General features: G+C 36.0%; 1 protein-coding gene across 3 annotated transcripts; it reads left to right on the forward strand.

Moving 5' to 3' along the window:
• Positions 1-225: 225 nt before the first annotated feature.
• LOC116308068 (uncharacterized) lies at positions 226-17,748 on the forward strand. Of its 3 annotated transcripts, none has more exons than XM_031718427.2 (9): positions 226-551; positions 12,160-12,344; positions 13,295-13,391; positions 14,012-14,091; positions 14,373-14,499; positions 14,761-14,791; positions 15,159-15,257; positions 15,830-15,913; positions 16,450-17,748. In XM_031718427.2, exons 2-9 carry the CDS (start codon positions 12,239-12,241, stop codon positions 17,530-17,532), a joined length of 1,707 nt encoding a protein of 568 aa, XP_031574287.1. In that variant the 5' UTR covers positions 226-551; positions 12,160-12,238; the 3' UTR covers positions 17,533-17,748. The 3 variants fall into 3 exon arrangements, with proteins under 3 accessions (XP_031574287.1, XP_031574286.1, XP_031574285.1); XM_031718426.2 differs by lacking the exon at positions 226-551 and adding an exon at positions 4,952-5,069; XM_031718425.1 differs by lacking the exon at positions 226-551 and adding an exon at positions 9,782-9,849.
• Positions 17,749-17,913: the final 165 nt, after the last annotated feature.

The raw sequence follows: 17,913 nt of genomic DNA on the forward strand, positions 1-17,913 counted from the left end.
CGATCCTACCAAAATAACAGTTGTACATATATAGATATAATATTGTTGAGTTTTACAGTGTGACTACCTTAACTAAGGCCTTTAATTTTTAAATAAAATTCACTAATCACTTTTTTGACGCTGAATTTAACAAGATGGTGACGAATTCTAATTCAACTGAGATGCGTGTACGCGCTTCTTTGTCATAAATGTATGGGCATCCTGTGGTGATTGGTGGATGAGCAAAGACTGGACAAAAGAGTAGCGCCTGCCACTTACCTATTTTTCTCTTCCATTTGTTGTTTTCTTTCTTTTTATATTGTTTTTTTCCCCCTTTTTTCATCACGTTGGATAAAAAATCATCCATTTGTTGCAAAAATATTCACATGGAATTCAAGGTACGTTTTGTCGGGTTTTGTAATCGTGAGCTGTGTCTGTATGTGCCTGGTATATAAGCTGGCATTCAGGAACCGGATCTGAAATATATAAAGTGATTCTTAGCTCTTCAGTTTTACTATCTGCCATCCATGTCTTATCAATAATGACGGCGAAGTCGACGGGAGGATGGATTGGTAAGGAATTAGTAGTAGTTAGGTAAGAAGAGATAACTAGCTAAAAACTATTAGTGTGAGCTGCGTCGGTGCTTCTAATGAAACGGTTATGATAAAAGGGTAAATTTAATCTCATCGTATCTTACTTGACTTTATTTGAGTGTCCTGAAAATTTTAGAGCTGGGATTTGCTTTTTTTGGTCTGGGAAATTGGGATTTTATGCACCGAAAAAGGGATTCACAAAAAAAAAAAAAAATGAATGGGATTAAGATTTGAGCAAAACAAAGGCTGGGACTATGGTTTGGTAAAATGGGGGCTGAGAAATGGGATTAAGCCTCCTCCCCCTCCTCCTCCTTTCAGGACCCTCTTATTTTGTTACATATTACCTCTTAGATATTATATACACAATTTTGCTTGTCAACTAGTATGTATGCAATGGCATCATTTATGCTGAGAATTTTAAAAGGAACCAATTTTAACCTTATAACTTTCTATGTATGACTAGTAGCTGTTGTGTTTTAAACATGTAAGGGATATGCCAAATGATCGATAATTATTCATTACCATTTACAATGTACAATCAACACATCTTCCAGATACCAAGTATTGTGTTAATATATGAGATAGATAAGTAATTATAAAAGTGGACTGCGAAAGGACTAGTTATAACTTACCTTTACATATGCACCCATTAAACAGAAAAATGAAGTCTAGGTGGCACCATATTTGTCCTGGCCTCCCTCACCAAGGGAGTGATCTGGGGAAGGGGTAGCAAAATAGGTGACTAGTCGTCACTCCCTTTTGCTCAAACTTTCTCAGTATATGGTTAGTAACGGTCACCCCCCTTTTCCTTGAATTCCTGGTAAAACCTTTGCAATGGTCACCCCCTTCTGAAATTCCTGGACACCCCTGGTGTTGGTATATTACTGTATACTGACAATAATTGATTAATTTTTTAATATTTCATTTATATATATTTTGACAAGAGAAGTCTTTTCCTTCCACTTATTTAAGTGTTGATGGGCTTCCTGTGGATGTGTGGTAGAAACTTTTACAGCTTTCTCTGCTGTTGTTGCCTATACTTTAATGAATACAATGAATACCAAAAAGCAAATAGATTCTCAAATAACACTGGAAAAAAAAATTTTGTACTTAATTTGACTCTTTAGTGCCAAATAAATTTAGCACTGCAATAAAAGTTACAAAAAGAAAGGTATAAAGCTCTGTTTTTTTTTTGTCAAATAATAGTTTGATTTTTTTTGCTCATACATACTGTCATCAGAAAAGAGAATATATATATTTTACAATTGTAGAATGGAATGCTCCATGACTTGTCAACACAATCATGCTTACATACATGCATTGACTCAATTAAATTATACCCAGAGTTCATTACTATACAAATTGCATGATTTGATTTATATATACAGCAGAAACAAAAATAGGCAACTCTTTGTTGTCTTAATTATATTCTTTCTGTTATTCCTGATAATTAGCTCGATTAATCCATTTTGTAGTGCCTCATGACTGTTTTTCCATTTTTGAAAAGAGAGCTCTTTGGCCTAGCTGCTGCTTCATCACTAGCTACACTGCTGCATCACTAGCTATTAATTCTAGCTCATAACTGTCAAAAAATATGCACATATTTTTCTATCTATTTTTTCTTAATATTTTTCATACAAAGCTATTATTTTGTATATTTTAATATGTTTTAATTTTCTTTATATATCTTTTATATTTTATTATTATATTTGTATTTTATTGTTTTCATGTTTTATATTCATATACTCATATATTTTCATTTTTTTATTTTTAAATACTTATTTTTTATTTCTTATTTTTTATATTTTCATATTTTATTATTATATTTTCATTTTATGTTTATTTTTCTATTTCTATTGAACCCTGATATATTTCGATATATTTTTTAATATATATATATATTTCTTATTTTTATATTTTTATTCTTAGTTGTGAAGTGACTTTTTACTAGCATTGTATTTATATTTTGTATTTGCCTTGAATTTCATTCTAGCCCCATTTCACAAGGGTATTTTCTTTACTTAATTATTTTCTTTTTCTTTTTATTCATGGTCAAATGGACTCACAATCACTCATGACTAGTTTTATATTGTTTACAGTCAAACCAGCTCATTTGTTCCTATCAAGGTTCAAAGATTTATTATTATTAGATGTTTGAGTTTCCATCCTGCTATGAAACTTGCATTAACGAAACGAACGTTGAATTTCAATCCCGGCTTTTTTTAAAAGGTACAATTGTGATTTTAGCTTTGCCCGAATCTATTAGATATGAAGAACTAAAAAAATTAACTTTTAATTCGAGCCCATTATTCAAATTTGCGATGTTTGTTTCATTAATTCAAGCTTCAAGAAGCAAGATGGAAATCAAACTTTGCCAATAATAAAATGAATTTTTGAACTTCGATAGGAACGCATGAGCTGGTTTGACTGTAATGTGTTCTTTAATTTGGGCCCTTAAAAGATTCAAAAATTATAAAGTATTATTACTTCACTGGTAGTGAAATAATTCAAAATAATTAAGAACTGCAGAGTGTTGAACTATATGGCAGGGGACTGGAGGTACTTTCTACGCCCCCAGATTCCCTTTTTTTCCCTCCCTTTCCGTACGAAAAGTACCAACTTGGCTCTTGCTTTGTGAACCCTCCTTACATACCTTTTCAGAAATTAAAAGAATGAGGTCGTAGAATGCAAACAATATACCCGTGAAATATTAGTAATACTAACTTACACTATTTTATGCTAATTGTTTTCTTTTGTTTAAATTGCCACTATTTTGAACAATTTAGTAATTAGCGTTTCACGAATATATTGTTTGCACTCTAGCTTGTTTTGAAACAGTTTGTTCTTTTACAGTAATGCGAAAATTCGCCAATCTATTTTTTACGTGTTTTTCGCTTTTCTATTGCATTCAGGTAGAAGAGGTAAGGAAGGTGAGGAAGTTCTAATATTCTTTATGTGAAGATTGCTGTAAAATGTTGACACAATGCCCAAATGTAAAATTTATATAACAAAATGAATCTCAACTCATAAATAGAACTCTTTGGCTTGGACGTAATGTTTTCCAATTTCTCTTGAGAATACTGAAGATTCTTTCGTTTGAGTTGTATCCAGATTTATGTGTCTTCTCATACGCAACTGTCAAAACAACTATGATACTCGGCTAAGACATCAATCTCATACTCGGTCAGTAGGATGACGATTTGGTGGTCGTGATACAAGACTCTGTAATAAGGGTGTGAAAGAAAAAAAACCAAGACTAGTTAGTAACGACTCATGGCAATGATGACAAAACTGAAAAAAGGGGGAAAACACTAAGAAACAGCCGAAATGCAACAAATTGTTATGAAAACAGACACTTGCACGAATTAATAAGTTAAGAAGACCTCAGTAGACCGTAGACCTACAAGACTTTGCACTGATTTGTACAATTTTGTAAGTTAACTTTTTCACTGATATATGGTATGCACTCTAAGATTTCTATTAAGTCTAAGTTCAGTAGACCGTAGACCTACAAAACTTTACACTAATTTGTACAATTTTGTTAGTTCACTTTTACACAGATATATGGTATGCACTCTAAGATTTCTATTAAGTCTAAGTTCAGTAGACCGTAGACCTACAAAACTTTACACTAATTTGTACAATTTTGTTAGTTCACTTTTACACAGATATATGGTATGCACTCTAAGATTTCTATTAAGTCTAAGTTCAGTAGACCGTAGACCTACAAAACTTTGCACTAATTTGTACAATTTTGTTAACTTTTTCACTGATATATGGTATGCACTCTACTATTGCTACGACTTCCAGGCTTTTGAGAGACCGCGAGGGACAAATCTTTCGTGTTCTCTTGTTGACTTATCACTCATCAGTAAAAACATTTTTTATTTCACGGCCTGTTAAGTAAAATCACTTACTCTTAGTTATTTTGATATTTTGATTCAGAAAAAAAATACGGCGAGAAAACCTCTAAACGTTAACAGTTTTGCTGCAGTGATTCATTTTTTATACGATTTTAGTTTCAACATAGCATTCAAGAAACGAAGCAAGCAAGTACTTCAAAGACAAACGATTATGATACATTTAGGATGAACGAGAAAGAATAATGGTAAAACCCCTCCGACGCTAAAACGTTTAACGACAATCTAAAACCGATGGATGACAAATTCTACATTTCGGCAATTTCCTTTTTTATGAGCAATGAAATGTCCAAAAATTTCAAGATTTTTTTAGCTAGGATGAATTTAGTGATATATGCTTATATCGCTAGTGAGGACCACCGGTGGTTTGGCGCGGCGTACTTGGTATTTCAACAGTGTGACTAAATGAACTCAAAATAGAATTTCAATTTGTGAAAATAATATTATTAGAAGATTGAGAGAGACTGGCTCGACCAGTAGTCTACAGTCACGTGTTTACTTGACTCGTAAAGAACCTTGCTCAAGTCAACATCCATTTTGAATCGCCTCATCAAGATTATTCATCTTCTATCTACGGGTAAGCCATTCTTCATCTTATATTTCAAATATTCTATGAATTTTCCTTGTTAAAGAAATATATATTTGCTATTCAAGCATATCTAACGTGTGGGATGAAACGAAATGAATTAAATTCTTATTTAGTGTCCAATAAATTTATGTAAATTTGTCGACGGGGATTTTTTTTACCCGCTAATATGACTGCATGTAAAGTAAGCTACAGCAGACTGCTCTCTGTGTTGTTTAGTGCTAAAAATTTTAAATTTACGTCCTAATTAGTTCAATGTCAGTCCAAGTAAAAAAAAATTGCTACCTTTATATTTTACATTTTTATTTCTCTAAAATTTCATATATTTGTTACTACTATAAATTTAATATTCGAGATGAAAATATGCTTTTTGATTTCTCATGGTTCATTCATGGACAGCATGGGTTATATCGATCTTCAAATGACCTGAAACTATCGGTTTAATCTATATATCAGTCATCAACATCTTTTGCTTGCTATCCTATACCTATTCCTGGCTCATTTTCATATCGTAGCAGTTCCTGAACGGAACTGACGACATGCACGACACAGCAGAATATTTAGGAATTTTTCCTTCGCTTTCTCGGTTAATTATTGATATTTCGTTTGCTCTATTTTTTACAATAAATTTATTGTTAGTTGAACAAATATTCCAGCATGCAAGGAAAGAGAAAATTTAGTTCGAAAAAATTTCCGCTTTTGAGGGTTGACTTCACCACTGATCAAAAATTAGGAAAGACGTAATTTATTTCCCGCGAAAGATTAAAGCTAAAAACATGGAGTTTTCCCCTTTTTTAATTTGAAATAGTCATCGGAACCCATGCCAGTGAACTGAAATAGTTTTGCATCACTTATTAAAAAGGGAAAGAAACAAAAGCAAGTATTTTAAATAGGGCGTCGAATCAGTGAGTTATTTTCGCCAACTAAAAAGACACCCCTTATTTTAGCGAGGCAAAAAGCACTGCTGATCCGTTGATCGTTAGAATACTATAAGTCAATTTGATAGTGTATTGAAAGTACGTCATGGTCGGCCCGATAGACTGCAATTGCCATAACTTGAACAGTCAAAATTGACAACTGAGTATAATAACGTGGAGAGTTTCAAATGAACTGCTTGGAAAGCCGGTACTATTGGCAGTGGCCTTTGAACAAATACAATACAATAGCAGGTGCTCTTTGATTTAAAAAAAAAAAAACTCCATCGAAGACCTGGACGAGAGTGGAGGAGCTACGGTGGGTAGGCTATAAGGACAATAAATAATAGTACAGAACTTATGCGTTTATTGGCTAAGCGGTTTCCAAGGAAAACACGCCCCGTGACCGATCTCGAGCCACGAGAGAAACTGTGATGATGATGATGACTTTGGGGAGCATGGGAAGATTATTAAGAAACGATGATATCGTTCATGAAATTACAGTCTTTCAGGAAAATAAGTTTAGAAGAACTGGAATCAGCCTCGGGGTTATATTATAGAACATCAATGATGAGGTGAAGACGTTCAAAGTTTTTGTCATCTTAGAGCTGCATTGGGAATACTCCAGCATTTCTAGAGAACTCGAGTTCTCTATTGCTTTAGGGTTTCGATTTTTGCAGAATATTCATGTGTTTCATTGAAGGTCCGTGGAATTTTAAAATATTTATATTGTTGAAGTTGAGCATTCTTTACTTTACAGTTGGTATTTGGGAATAATTTAGACTGGTACGAGCCCTGCTACAACCAAAGAGAACAGCTGTAATTTGTAACTCGAAGTAATTTAAAATTTGCCAGCCAGTGAATCTCTTGAATTCGGATGTGAATGGATCGAATCAGACACGCTTTCCTAATAAGGTTCATGCGGATGAAAAACACTATTATGATTGCGGGATATATATATATATATATATATATATATATATATATATATATATATTCCAATAAGCTTCAAAGATATCTATCGTAAGAAGAATAAGAAGATATCATGTAGCTAAAAGCTAGTGTGAGCTGCGTCGGTGTTCCTGATGAAACAGTAGTGATCAAGGGTAAATTTAACACCGTAAAGAGATGAAAAAAACTTACTGACGTTAAAAGGCCAAGGACTAGCGTCCGAAACGTCAGTAAGTTTTTTCATCTCTTCACGTTGTTAAATTTACCCTTTTATCAATACTTATCATAAGAAGAATTGGGCTTACTACGTACGTTACACCAGTAGTAACACCATTAACGGTAGCTAGTGCCGGCAAAGGCCTCACGCTGCACCTTTTGTCTCGGGTTTGGACTTGGCAACATGATTTGAGAAGAGTTTTTAAGGCTCAGGTCAGACATCGAACTTCGCGTTAGCCGAACCTAACTGAAACAATGGATAACAAGGCGGTCTTCTTTGATGTCATTATTATTTGAAGTTCGACGTTTGACATGAGCAAGGTCTCTCGTTTTTTATTTATTCGCCGAGCGAGGTTTATTCTTGGGTTTTCTTTCCTCAGCAAAGCCCGACTAGCCTGTGTTCGATCAGCTGGTATGATTTCTCCCTGCAGAACGCAGCCTAAGCCTAACACGATATGCTAAATTTTCAAATCAATTTTCCGGGAATTGCTGTGCTCTGACTTTGATCAACCAAGAGGTTGTTTCAGGGGTCGATAAGATACGAGAGGAATATTGTATTATACATGAAAATTTTCAAGAAAACCTCCGTTTTTTCACTCCCAAAACAAGCGCTGGGTTCTAAGTCAGGGCATAGCTGACTCACAGATACTGCATAGGAAAAGTCGAGACATTCAAGAGCAATAAACCTCTACCCTGCCAGCGGATTGCAGAGGTCTCTGTCTGCCTCTCGTTCTTTGCTTTTAAGTAAGAGTTAGTTACCGAGAACGGAGGTAATAAGCCATATACATCCCGAGGGCCGCAGGCCCTCGGGATGTATATGGCTTATTGCCGACGTTCGAGGTAACTAACAATTTTAGTTATCAATTAAGAAGGTTTTCTATAATATTCTGATGTTAGACTTTTAAGATAATGAAAATAAAAAGAATTTTAAAAAATATTCGTGGTTCAGTTGGAAGTTTAGTACGTATACAAAAGGGGTAAACATTTCCCGCTTTGTTTTTATATTTCCCTTGTTGTCTATAGAGCATGAACAATGTGAGTTGATTATAAAGGGATTTACTAATGCCCTCTAGTCCCTACAGAGGTAATGTGGCACATAGTTTTAATGTTCTGGAAATCTATGATGCTAATTAAACAAAAGTGCAGATGATAATAGAAAACCATAGATTTTAGGGTTTCGTAATCACATGTGGCTGTATGGCAATGGAGTTGAACGAACCGGGCATAGAGATGAAAGAAGCCTTCAAAAATACCAAAGGCCAAGTGTAAGTGTCAAGACAGCGATTTCCAAGAGCTTTGACAGTGGAGGTAACATCTACGGCAAAAAGACCTAATGAAGATCTCGATAATGGCGGCCAGGAAAACAAGAAGAAATGTAGTGAAAAGGATGAGCAAAACCCAGTTTGTAAGAATTATTATTTTAAAAACTGTGTTGTAAACTTTAACACATAAACTATGAGCACTAGCAACGATTTGATAATGTAATGTTTAGAAAACATATCTCTATAGTTTTTTTTTAATGTAAACATTAATTAGATTAGTTCTGTAGAATAGTATTATTCCCCAGATAGTTTACTCGTCAGGCAGCAGGGAAGAGCGGGGCTGATATGAATTAATCTGATTGGCTCATTATAAATTCAAGGTCAATATATAGTTATAAACCGGGTTTATAACTATATATTGACCTTCTATTCATAATGAGCCAATCAGATTAATTCATATCAGCCCCGCTCTTCCCTGCTGCATTTCAATTCCCTCCCCGGGCTTTAAGTTTGTCCATTGTTTATGAGGGTTGTAATAAAAATAAAGCCTTATGAATAACAAAGAAAACCGTGTCAATTGATAACTAATAGGTTTTTCCGACCAGCCTCCCGCTCAGCCGGCAACGGAGGGGAAGAAGAAAAAAATTCTGCTTCCAGAAAATCAACTCGGGCATAACCTTACCTAACCCTCTGCATTCACTACACGGGCAAGAATGGCCTGCAACTGAAATCGCATGCTTTTTTACTTCAAAGAGTTCGTGAAATAGAAATCAATTGATTGACAATTCGACACTTTGATCACGACACAGGCTTCATTCTATCATTTCTATGATTTCATTCAAATTGAATTCCGAGTTCGTTCATTTTTACGGCTTTCACTGATATCCTGAGTAACACTCATTATTTTGTAAGGACTATGAAATTCCCGCTAAAAAAGGAGTAAATGACTTTTCTATTTTTATATTTTGAAGCAGCTTCATGATCCTGTTTTCACGAGAAAAAATTGTTGCCGTAGGACCAAATCACTAAATAACACTACATTTTTGATCTAACGACTTAGTAGGGGGAAATAATATCTTATGTGGATTTTTTTGTGCTGCTTATGAACATCTACCCTGGGGCCCAGAGGTTATTGCATTCTGCATTCTCGCTCCGGCAAAGCGAATAGAACCTCTAGCCAGGGTAATTAACATCGTTTCAGTACAAATTTGCCTTTAATTTTTTGAATTTGTCGCCTTTACTTTTTCTAACATCATCTGACGTGAACATCTGTGTCCTCAGCATGTGTTTTTTATCGAGTAAAAAGGAGAGAGACTGGTATCATCCGTGTCACGTGGCTGTTTGTTAATCGATAACTATGTAGATATTGGTTTACTGTGAGTCCATGTCGACTTTGAACAACAATTACACTTCTGCTCTAGAAAACAGGTAAATAGCCTATCAAATGACTGCATCTTGCTACTGAATTCCACACTACGTTAGACGAATAACTAATCTTCACGTCTGACTTCAAATGGTTGATATCAGAGCGACTGTTGTGATCGTCTTTTATGTTTGTATTTGCTCATGTGTGATGACTTCAAGTCCGACTGACTGACTGACTGACGACTTTAGAGGTTTATTCAGGCTGTGATTTTACTACAGAGCTTTGATATATTCATTCTAATCTTTGACTTTTTAGTTTATTTTACTAACAAAAGAGTTCAGTTTGAAGGTTCGTAAGACAAAGTATGGGTAGAAAATAAACCAATTTCTACAAGTCCGATGGCAAACTACTAAAGACGGCGGAGAATAATAGTTTGGGGAGACTTGACTGAATCAGTAATGGCACGGCTGAATAGCTCGACCTGCTGCCTCAAGATCATTTTAAACATTTTCTTTAGTTTACTACAGGACAATTCAACCCTTTAAAGCGTTGATGTTAATTCTATTGCTTCTTTACCGTGTAGTATAAACTAAGTCGTGTTGTTTTCCGGAAAACGTCACTACAAGCAAAGTCAGTAGAGAATTGAAACTGGTTCTTGTTATTCACTACCTGATTTATTGTTTTGAATATCTTCAAGAGGACTTGTTTTATTTACAATCTGTTCATACCTGACAACGTTTTCTATTTGTAATGTTCTATCATTGTTTTCGAGCTTTCAAGACTTCGGCTACATTTAAACTCAGTCGTCTAAACCTTTACAAAGTCACTATTTCCGCGGGTAGTTTAGAACTAAAAAACGTGTTGCTTGTTTTAGAATGAATTGGACCGTTTTCTATCTGAAGGTCGTCAGTGTCCGTTCCGCTGCGATTCTTAAATTGTCAGTTTACGCGATTCGTTTTCGAATCTATAGCAAAGTGAGGCGTAAAGCTCCCTGCCTCACATGATGTAGTATTAATGCCGTGCAAAGCGAACAGACATAGGAGAGCAGAATCGCTCCGATACGAATCCCAATGACATCGCAGCTGTCACACTGTTCGCCAATGATTTTTGAACCAACCAGTCTCACTTTGCATTACAGCTAGACACAGAGTTTTGGAATTTTATGTAAACCCTCGAGAAATTTGTTTAAAGTGTTTTGAATTAACTCTCACAGAAGTATAGCAAAAAAATGCCGGTGTCAATGGTTTTTGTAGCTTAATTCGGTCCCGTTAAGTAAATCGTTTCGCTAGGTGACCTTAACTTTCTGCTATTTGAATTAGTTTCTTCAAAAATTAGTTAGCCAAAGTTACCTCAAAAGGACAACTTTGCCGGTAAAAAGCAAAATGCCGTTTTGATTTTAGAAGCGATTCGGCAATGAGCAAAATAAAAAACTCCACTGAGTAGTGATCAGTGAAGTTCGTCGGTCATCTTCCAGAGAATCTAGAGTAAATTTACTGAGTTTACGGCATTTTGCACTATCGTTTATATTATGGATTATTAATTCCAACTAAAGTTTTCGCTAAATCCAGTTAAATCTCTTTTAAGCTTGAGAAAAAAACTATCGGATTTACCATGGTCCTAAGAATGGAGAAAAGAAAGCTTGTGCATGTATTATTTAGCACGAATGGCATGCTTCGATGGCGTAAAACTAAGCCGTTTTTGGTTGGTTTTCGAACTAAATTGTTCGTGAATGAACTGATCGGAAGTTTCATGCTTTGCTTGACTTCAGCGGCTACTCTAGTGTCTAATATGAGGTAGATTTTTCTCAGTGTGGGCTAATTTGAGAATCAATCCTGTTTTATGACAAGATGACTTAGTTCAGAACCCGATTCTGAACTCTGTTTATCGCATTGATTTTAAAAGTCATTGTAGAGAGTCCTTGTTTTTTTTCTTTTCGTCCAATAATCACTTGAAATTCAGTAGCAAAAGGAATAAACTTGGTTGTTTTTTTTTTTTTTCCTTTTTCGTATCGTATAAGATCTTGAAGTTCCCTGCGTATTTCCATGAGACTTATTATTGTTTTTTTCCCTTCTTATCGCGGGATTGAAACTAGATTGTAAATGTAAAATCATCGACATAGGGATATGTTGCAGACAATGTCGAAGGGAGACTACTGCTTTGAGCCAACGATACGATACTCAACGAGTGAAAAATATATATTAATATAGGCCGCTAGCTGAGCGACCACAGAATCTTGAAGCCTTCATTGGTCCTTTACAGCCCATGCCAGTATGAAAACAGGATTAGAAAATTAATATTTTTTAAAGAGAGTAGATGAAGGTAAAGAATTGCATGTTAAATTTTAATTTGCAATTTTCTCCGTTTTTCCCCAGGAAACTTGGGATCATAAACTTATCAAGACGTTTGTAGCTAAGCTGGAATTTTTTCCGAGGGAATATCTAACTCAAAAACATGCTTCGCTCGATGAAGCTAAAGTCTCTGAACCCTCACATCACTTGTGTACTTTGTGGAGGATATCTCGTGGATGCTACTACCATCATTGAGTGTTTACACTCCTGTAAGTCTTCTCTGGCTAACGTCGTTCCTGAAAAACTTCTAAATAGCAATAATATGGGACGATGTAGTAAACGTTTGGGAGAAGGAGGATTGATTTTAAGCTACAGTTCCCTTGCGATATATTTTGATATATAAATTCAATGAGATCTAACCATGCACGGCACTGTAAACAATCTTAGCTATTCTTGCAGCAGTTTTAAATCGTCTTCGTTATCATATAAACATTCAAATATTTTTTCTATTTCTTAAACCAAACTAGAGAAAGAACTTCGTACATGCAGAACTTCGTTAAAAAATACATCTAGTTCGTGAGCCGGATTTTTCCTTTCAACATAAGTGTTCAAACTACGGGCCCTGTGCTCGAGATGTACTTAGTCGGCTAAATGATCACTATATGAGAGCACAAAAACTTTTTAACATCTACCTAGCTGAGTGCTCAACAATAATACAGAATACGTCTTTCATAAGAAATACAGCCAAATAGAAACCCTTTCTTTTAGCATTCTGAAGTCTTTGATAATTGCAGTCGTAGTCAAATAAACAATACGGATATATGTCAAGATTTAATTTTTTTTTCCGACGACCCAAAATCCTTTATACAGTCAAATATATATTAGCTTAGAAAAACAGGTCTTAACCTGATAAATCTCTCTTTGATTCCGTACAAATAAAGTCTTCTCTGGCCAGACATGCTTCATCTTAACGACACGATACACTTTCTAAATCTGCCGTTTATGCTAATAATGATGAAATGAAGAATAGACATAAATTATTCAAGAGATAAAAACCGAAATCTAATATAAGTGTTTGACGGAAACCATGCACCATATCGTGAATCTAAACTTTTCGACCAAGTTTATTTAAAAATTAAAGAAAAAATTGGCGCTAAGTTCACTAAAAGTACTATCTTTTAGAGTATGTAAAGATAACTTGTGTGTGTGTGTGTTTTAGTTTGCAGGAGCTGTATCGTTCGTTACCTGGAAACCAGTTTTCATTGTCCTGTATGTGACGTAGAAATTCACAAAACAAGGCCATTGCTTCACATCAAGTACGATAACATATTTTGTCTGTCAAATGTAATTTGTTTACAGACGTTTTCTTAGTATACACTCACCATCGAGTTGTTAGAAGTTTTGTATTTACCTCTCATCTTTTGTGGTCTCGGGTTCAGTGGACCAAGTATCACATGAGTAGAGTTTGTTAAGTCTTTCTCTTGATTCGAGGGTCCCCCCTTTGCCAAACCTAACACGCTTAATTCTAATTCGACTTGTGTTGATTTTACCCTGTTAGCCATACCCTGACTTTGATCAGCCCAGAGATTGTTTCAGGGTTCGATCTGTGAGTTAGCCGTGCCCTGACTTAGATCAGCTCAGAATTTGTTTCAGGGTTCGATCTGTGAGTTAGCTGTACCGGCCTGACTTAGATCAGCCCAGAGATTGTTTCAGGGCTCAGTCTGTGAGTTAGCCGTGCCCTGACATTGATCAGCCCAGAGATTGTTTCAGGGCTCATTCTGTGAGTTAGCCGTGCCCTGACATTGATCAGCCCGGAGATGGTTTCAGGGCTCATTCTGTGAGTTAGCCGTGCCCTGACATTGATCAGCCCGGAGATGGTTTCAGGCTATTGATGAAATTTGAAGGTTTGAAGAGTTATTTTCGTGTACATCCACAGGCCTGATCGAGTATTGCAAGACATCGTGTACAAACTGGTTCCTGGTCTGTCTCCTGGTCTGTCTCCTGGTCTGTGTTTTGGTAAGCGGTTAGTAATGATAATAATAATAATATAATAGGATTAACAGTGGATTCCTCAGAGTGGCTCTTCCTCCACTGGATTCCAATTAGAATTTAGAATTTGATTTTTACGGAGGAAGGAAAACCGGAGAACAGAATCAACAAGCAACTCTAAAACACATATGACACGAAGCACCGCGGGACTTGAACACGGGTCGCATTGACTATTGCTCTCGCCGCTACGTCACCCGTGCTTCTCTTAAGGAAAAATGCAAATCCATGCATTATGTTTTATCGTATAGGACACAGTGATAATAAAGAACGGATTACTCCAGGAGAAACAGGCGATACTGCTGAAGTGAAATCCGATCAGAATGGCTGTCCTGACGTGATTGATGACCCTGTCTGTATTCAGCTGGAATACTATGGGTATGCTTTACATTTTCTTTTATGTAGGAACAGCGACTTAATCGTTTTCTCCATTTTTTGTATAATTATGGAATTGCTGTGGTTTTGGCGGGAGAATAGGTGCGCGCGCGCTCGTCGCCCTCGCTCTTCAGGGAGGTTCTCGGACTCTTGTTACGTTACTCAATGTACCATTGATATGAAGTTATGTATAAATATAGAGACCAAATGAAACCTTTTTTATTAATATGACAAATATTTTCTTCTATCTTTTTCCTTTATCAGGCGGAAAAGATTCCAACGCACCGAGAAACAGGTAAGATGAAAAGGTCATGAACGGTCATAGGTCCATGAATGGTCACTAAACCCGTGGAATAGATGTTAGATTATAGAGGCTTTGCACCATCACATGATGGCAGCCATGACAGGGAACATAACAATATAGTCTTTTCCCCCTAAGAAACTGAATTCTTTCTAATGTAAATCACATTAGACCAGATTCAATTGTTCCTGCCCCCTGTCATGGCTGTCATCACGTGATGGTGCAAAGCCTCTATTACTGTCTATTTGACTATTACACGTTGACTAGTGTTTTTTATTTATTTCACGGGTTAATTCCTTCTTTCAATAATATATTTTCCTAGTATTTTAATACATTATTGTACCTTTTATTTTCTGTGCAGATTTTCCCCACACGTTTTTTACGCTGTTCTTCTAAAGTTACCGTTGGCGTTCTGAAGAAATTTCTGTCGATAAAGTTTGGAATCCCACCCACACACCAGGTAGGGTCTTGTCTAACGGTTCATTACCGGATGCAGCTTGTAAACACGTCATTGTCATCCTGTCTTTAAGGAAAATTGTACTGAATAGGCCAAACAAAATCTAGATAATGTCTAATAGAGCTATGATGATTTTACTTGGCCCGTGAAACAAAGTTGTATAAATAGTGACCAACAGTCAAAGTAGAACAAAAGAAAACAATAAAAACAATGGATCGAATTTGTGTCTACTAGAGTGAAGTCACTAAACCCGTGCAATAGATATTGGACTAATACACATTAGTAGACCCTAATTCCATTGTTTTCTTTCGTGTCTATTTGACTAGAGTGAAGTCACTAAACCCGTGCAATATAGATATTGGACTGATACACATTAGTAGACCCCAATTGATTCCATTGTTTTCTTTCGTGTCTATTTGACTAGAGTGAAGTCATTAAACCCGTGCGATAGATATTAGACTAATACACATTAGTAGACCATAATTCCATTGTTTACTTTCGTGTCTATTTGACTAGAGTGGAATCACTAAACCGGTGAAATATATATTAGATTATTAACTTGTTTCTATTTTCAGCCCGAGATTGTTCGATCAGATGAAATTCTTGATAATCACATCACTATGACAGAACTCTCTCGAATCTATGGTCTTTATGCCAAGGTCAGAAACCAAAAACATTAATTATTATAGCTGTAAACGATGACTATTGAAACTTGTCAACTCATTGGTTTACAACTATTTCAAAAGGTTGCATGTTGCATGTTGCATGTTGCCGCATTGTGCCTGTTGCCAAAATATTGCCAGCACAAAAAAAAGATGTGTCAAAAAATAAGCAGACAAAGTTTAGGAAAATTCCAAATTGTTGTGACCCTTGCATTAACATCGCCCATAGTGCATCTTGGCTTGGTATGCCATATGCAACATGCATTATGCGACAAAACCTTCAACAAACGTTTTTGAAATAGCTAGGCTGTTTCCTCGTTTCTTTGATTTCTTGTATCTTTTCTCGAAGGCAAACTGAGCCCCTTTCTTCCCTCTGCAAAATATTTTTGTCATGCATCTTGGTGATTTGACTAACAGCCACTCTATAGCTATAGAAGCGTCAAAACCCCTTTAAAATCTATTTGCACAAAAAAACCTTTTGAAGACATAGGGATTCTCAGGTGGATGTGAACTAACTTTGTCTTTGATTGCAGTCTTGTCTAGACATCCAGTACATATTCTTGCCAAATAAGGAAGACGATGAGTTGAAAACTGAAGGACAAGAAGCCAAGAGAGTCAAAATAGATCATCTACAGCAATACAGACACAATGAACTACAACAACTGCAAAGGAAACGAAAAGGACGTCGGCGAAAACATCAAACAAAAGAAGATCAGCAGTCTGACATGCCGCCGCCAAAACGACGTAAAAGGCGAATGAAAAATGTAGTTCTAACAAAAGCACATCAAGATTCTAACGAAAGGTATTCTTTACCGAACGGAGTCGTGACTGAAGACGTGCTGCGAGAGAAACGACTGTTTTACGGACCAACGACTCAAGGACTTGCGAAAGATTCAAATGAACCAGAGAATAATGACAAGCATCACCAACTAGTACAACAGCTAGACCACCAAGACGTGAATCAGAGAGAACAAAAACAAGACAAGGAAACAACTACAGGATACCAAACAACAAGAGAACTGCAATATGAGAAAGAACAACAGCAAAGTACACCTGAAGACGGACTTTCCGTGATGGAGAAACAACATGGTGATTATGGCTGCTACCAGAACAGAACCGATGAAACAAACTTACAACACGTCGATTATGGCTGCTACCAGACCAGACCCGAACAAACAAACCTACAACACGTTGATCATGGCTGCTACCAGACCAGACCCGAACAAACAAACCTACAACACGGTGATCTTGGCTGCTATCAGAACAGACCCGAACAAACAAACCTACAACACGGTGATCATGGCTGCTACCAGAACAGGCCCGAGCAAACAAACCTACAACAAACACAGAAACATCAATCGAAAGAAAACGAGACAAGACAACACGAGTCTGTATGTGACAAGGCAAAGTTTTACCAACTGAACAAACACTTTGTATCAGTCAAGAATTCAACAGTAGAAACTGAAAGCAATAAGGACAAAGAATCTCTTGAATCATTGAAGATCTCTCCTCCTCCTTTACGAAGTCGTAATATTGACAATATCGATACTAGCTGTGCAGAGACATTTGTTTGTCCTCCACTGTGGAATGGCATTGAATCCACCGCTATTTTGTAGTATTTTTGGACTAACTTTATGTATTTTGAGTTTAATTATGATATTATTGATATAAATTGGTTAAGTTTGGTACAATTATTTCGACTGAAATTATGCCAAATGATGTATATGTTGAATTACAGAAATGACTGAAAAATGCAAAGAAATCCAAAGTATAGAAGATGACAGTTGTAGTAAATTGTTGAACAAATTAAAGGTCAATCGCATCCCTTCTCATCCTCTCCTCTTTACCATTAGAACAGTAATGATAAAAAGGTAAATTATACACCGTGAAAAGATTAAAAAACACCGACGCAGCTCACACTAGTTTTTAGATAGTTATATCATCTTTTTACCATTAGAATGCATTTTTTCAGGGGTTTAAGCTGTTACACGTGACCG

Source organism: Actinia tenebrosa, unplaced genomic scaffold (assembly GCF_029948245.1).
Source record: "Actinia tenebrosa isolate PJP-AT-01 unplaced genomic scaffold, QUT_ActTen_1.0 PGA_scaffold4__44_contigs__length_22323623, whole genome shotgun sequence".
Taxonomy (NCBI): domain Eukaryota; kingdom Metazoa; phylum Cnidaria; class Anthozoa; order Actiniaria; family Actiniidae; genus Actinia; species Actinia tenebrosa.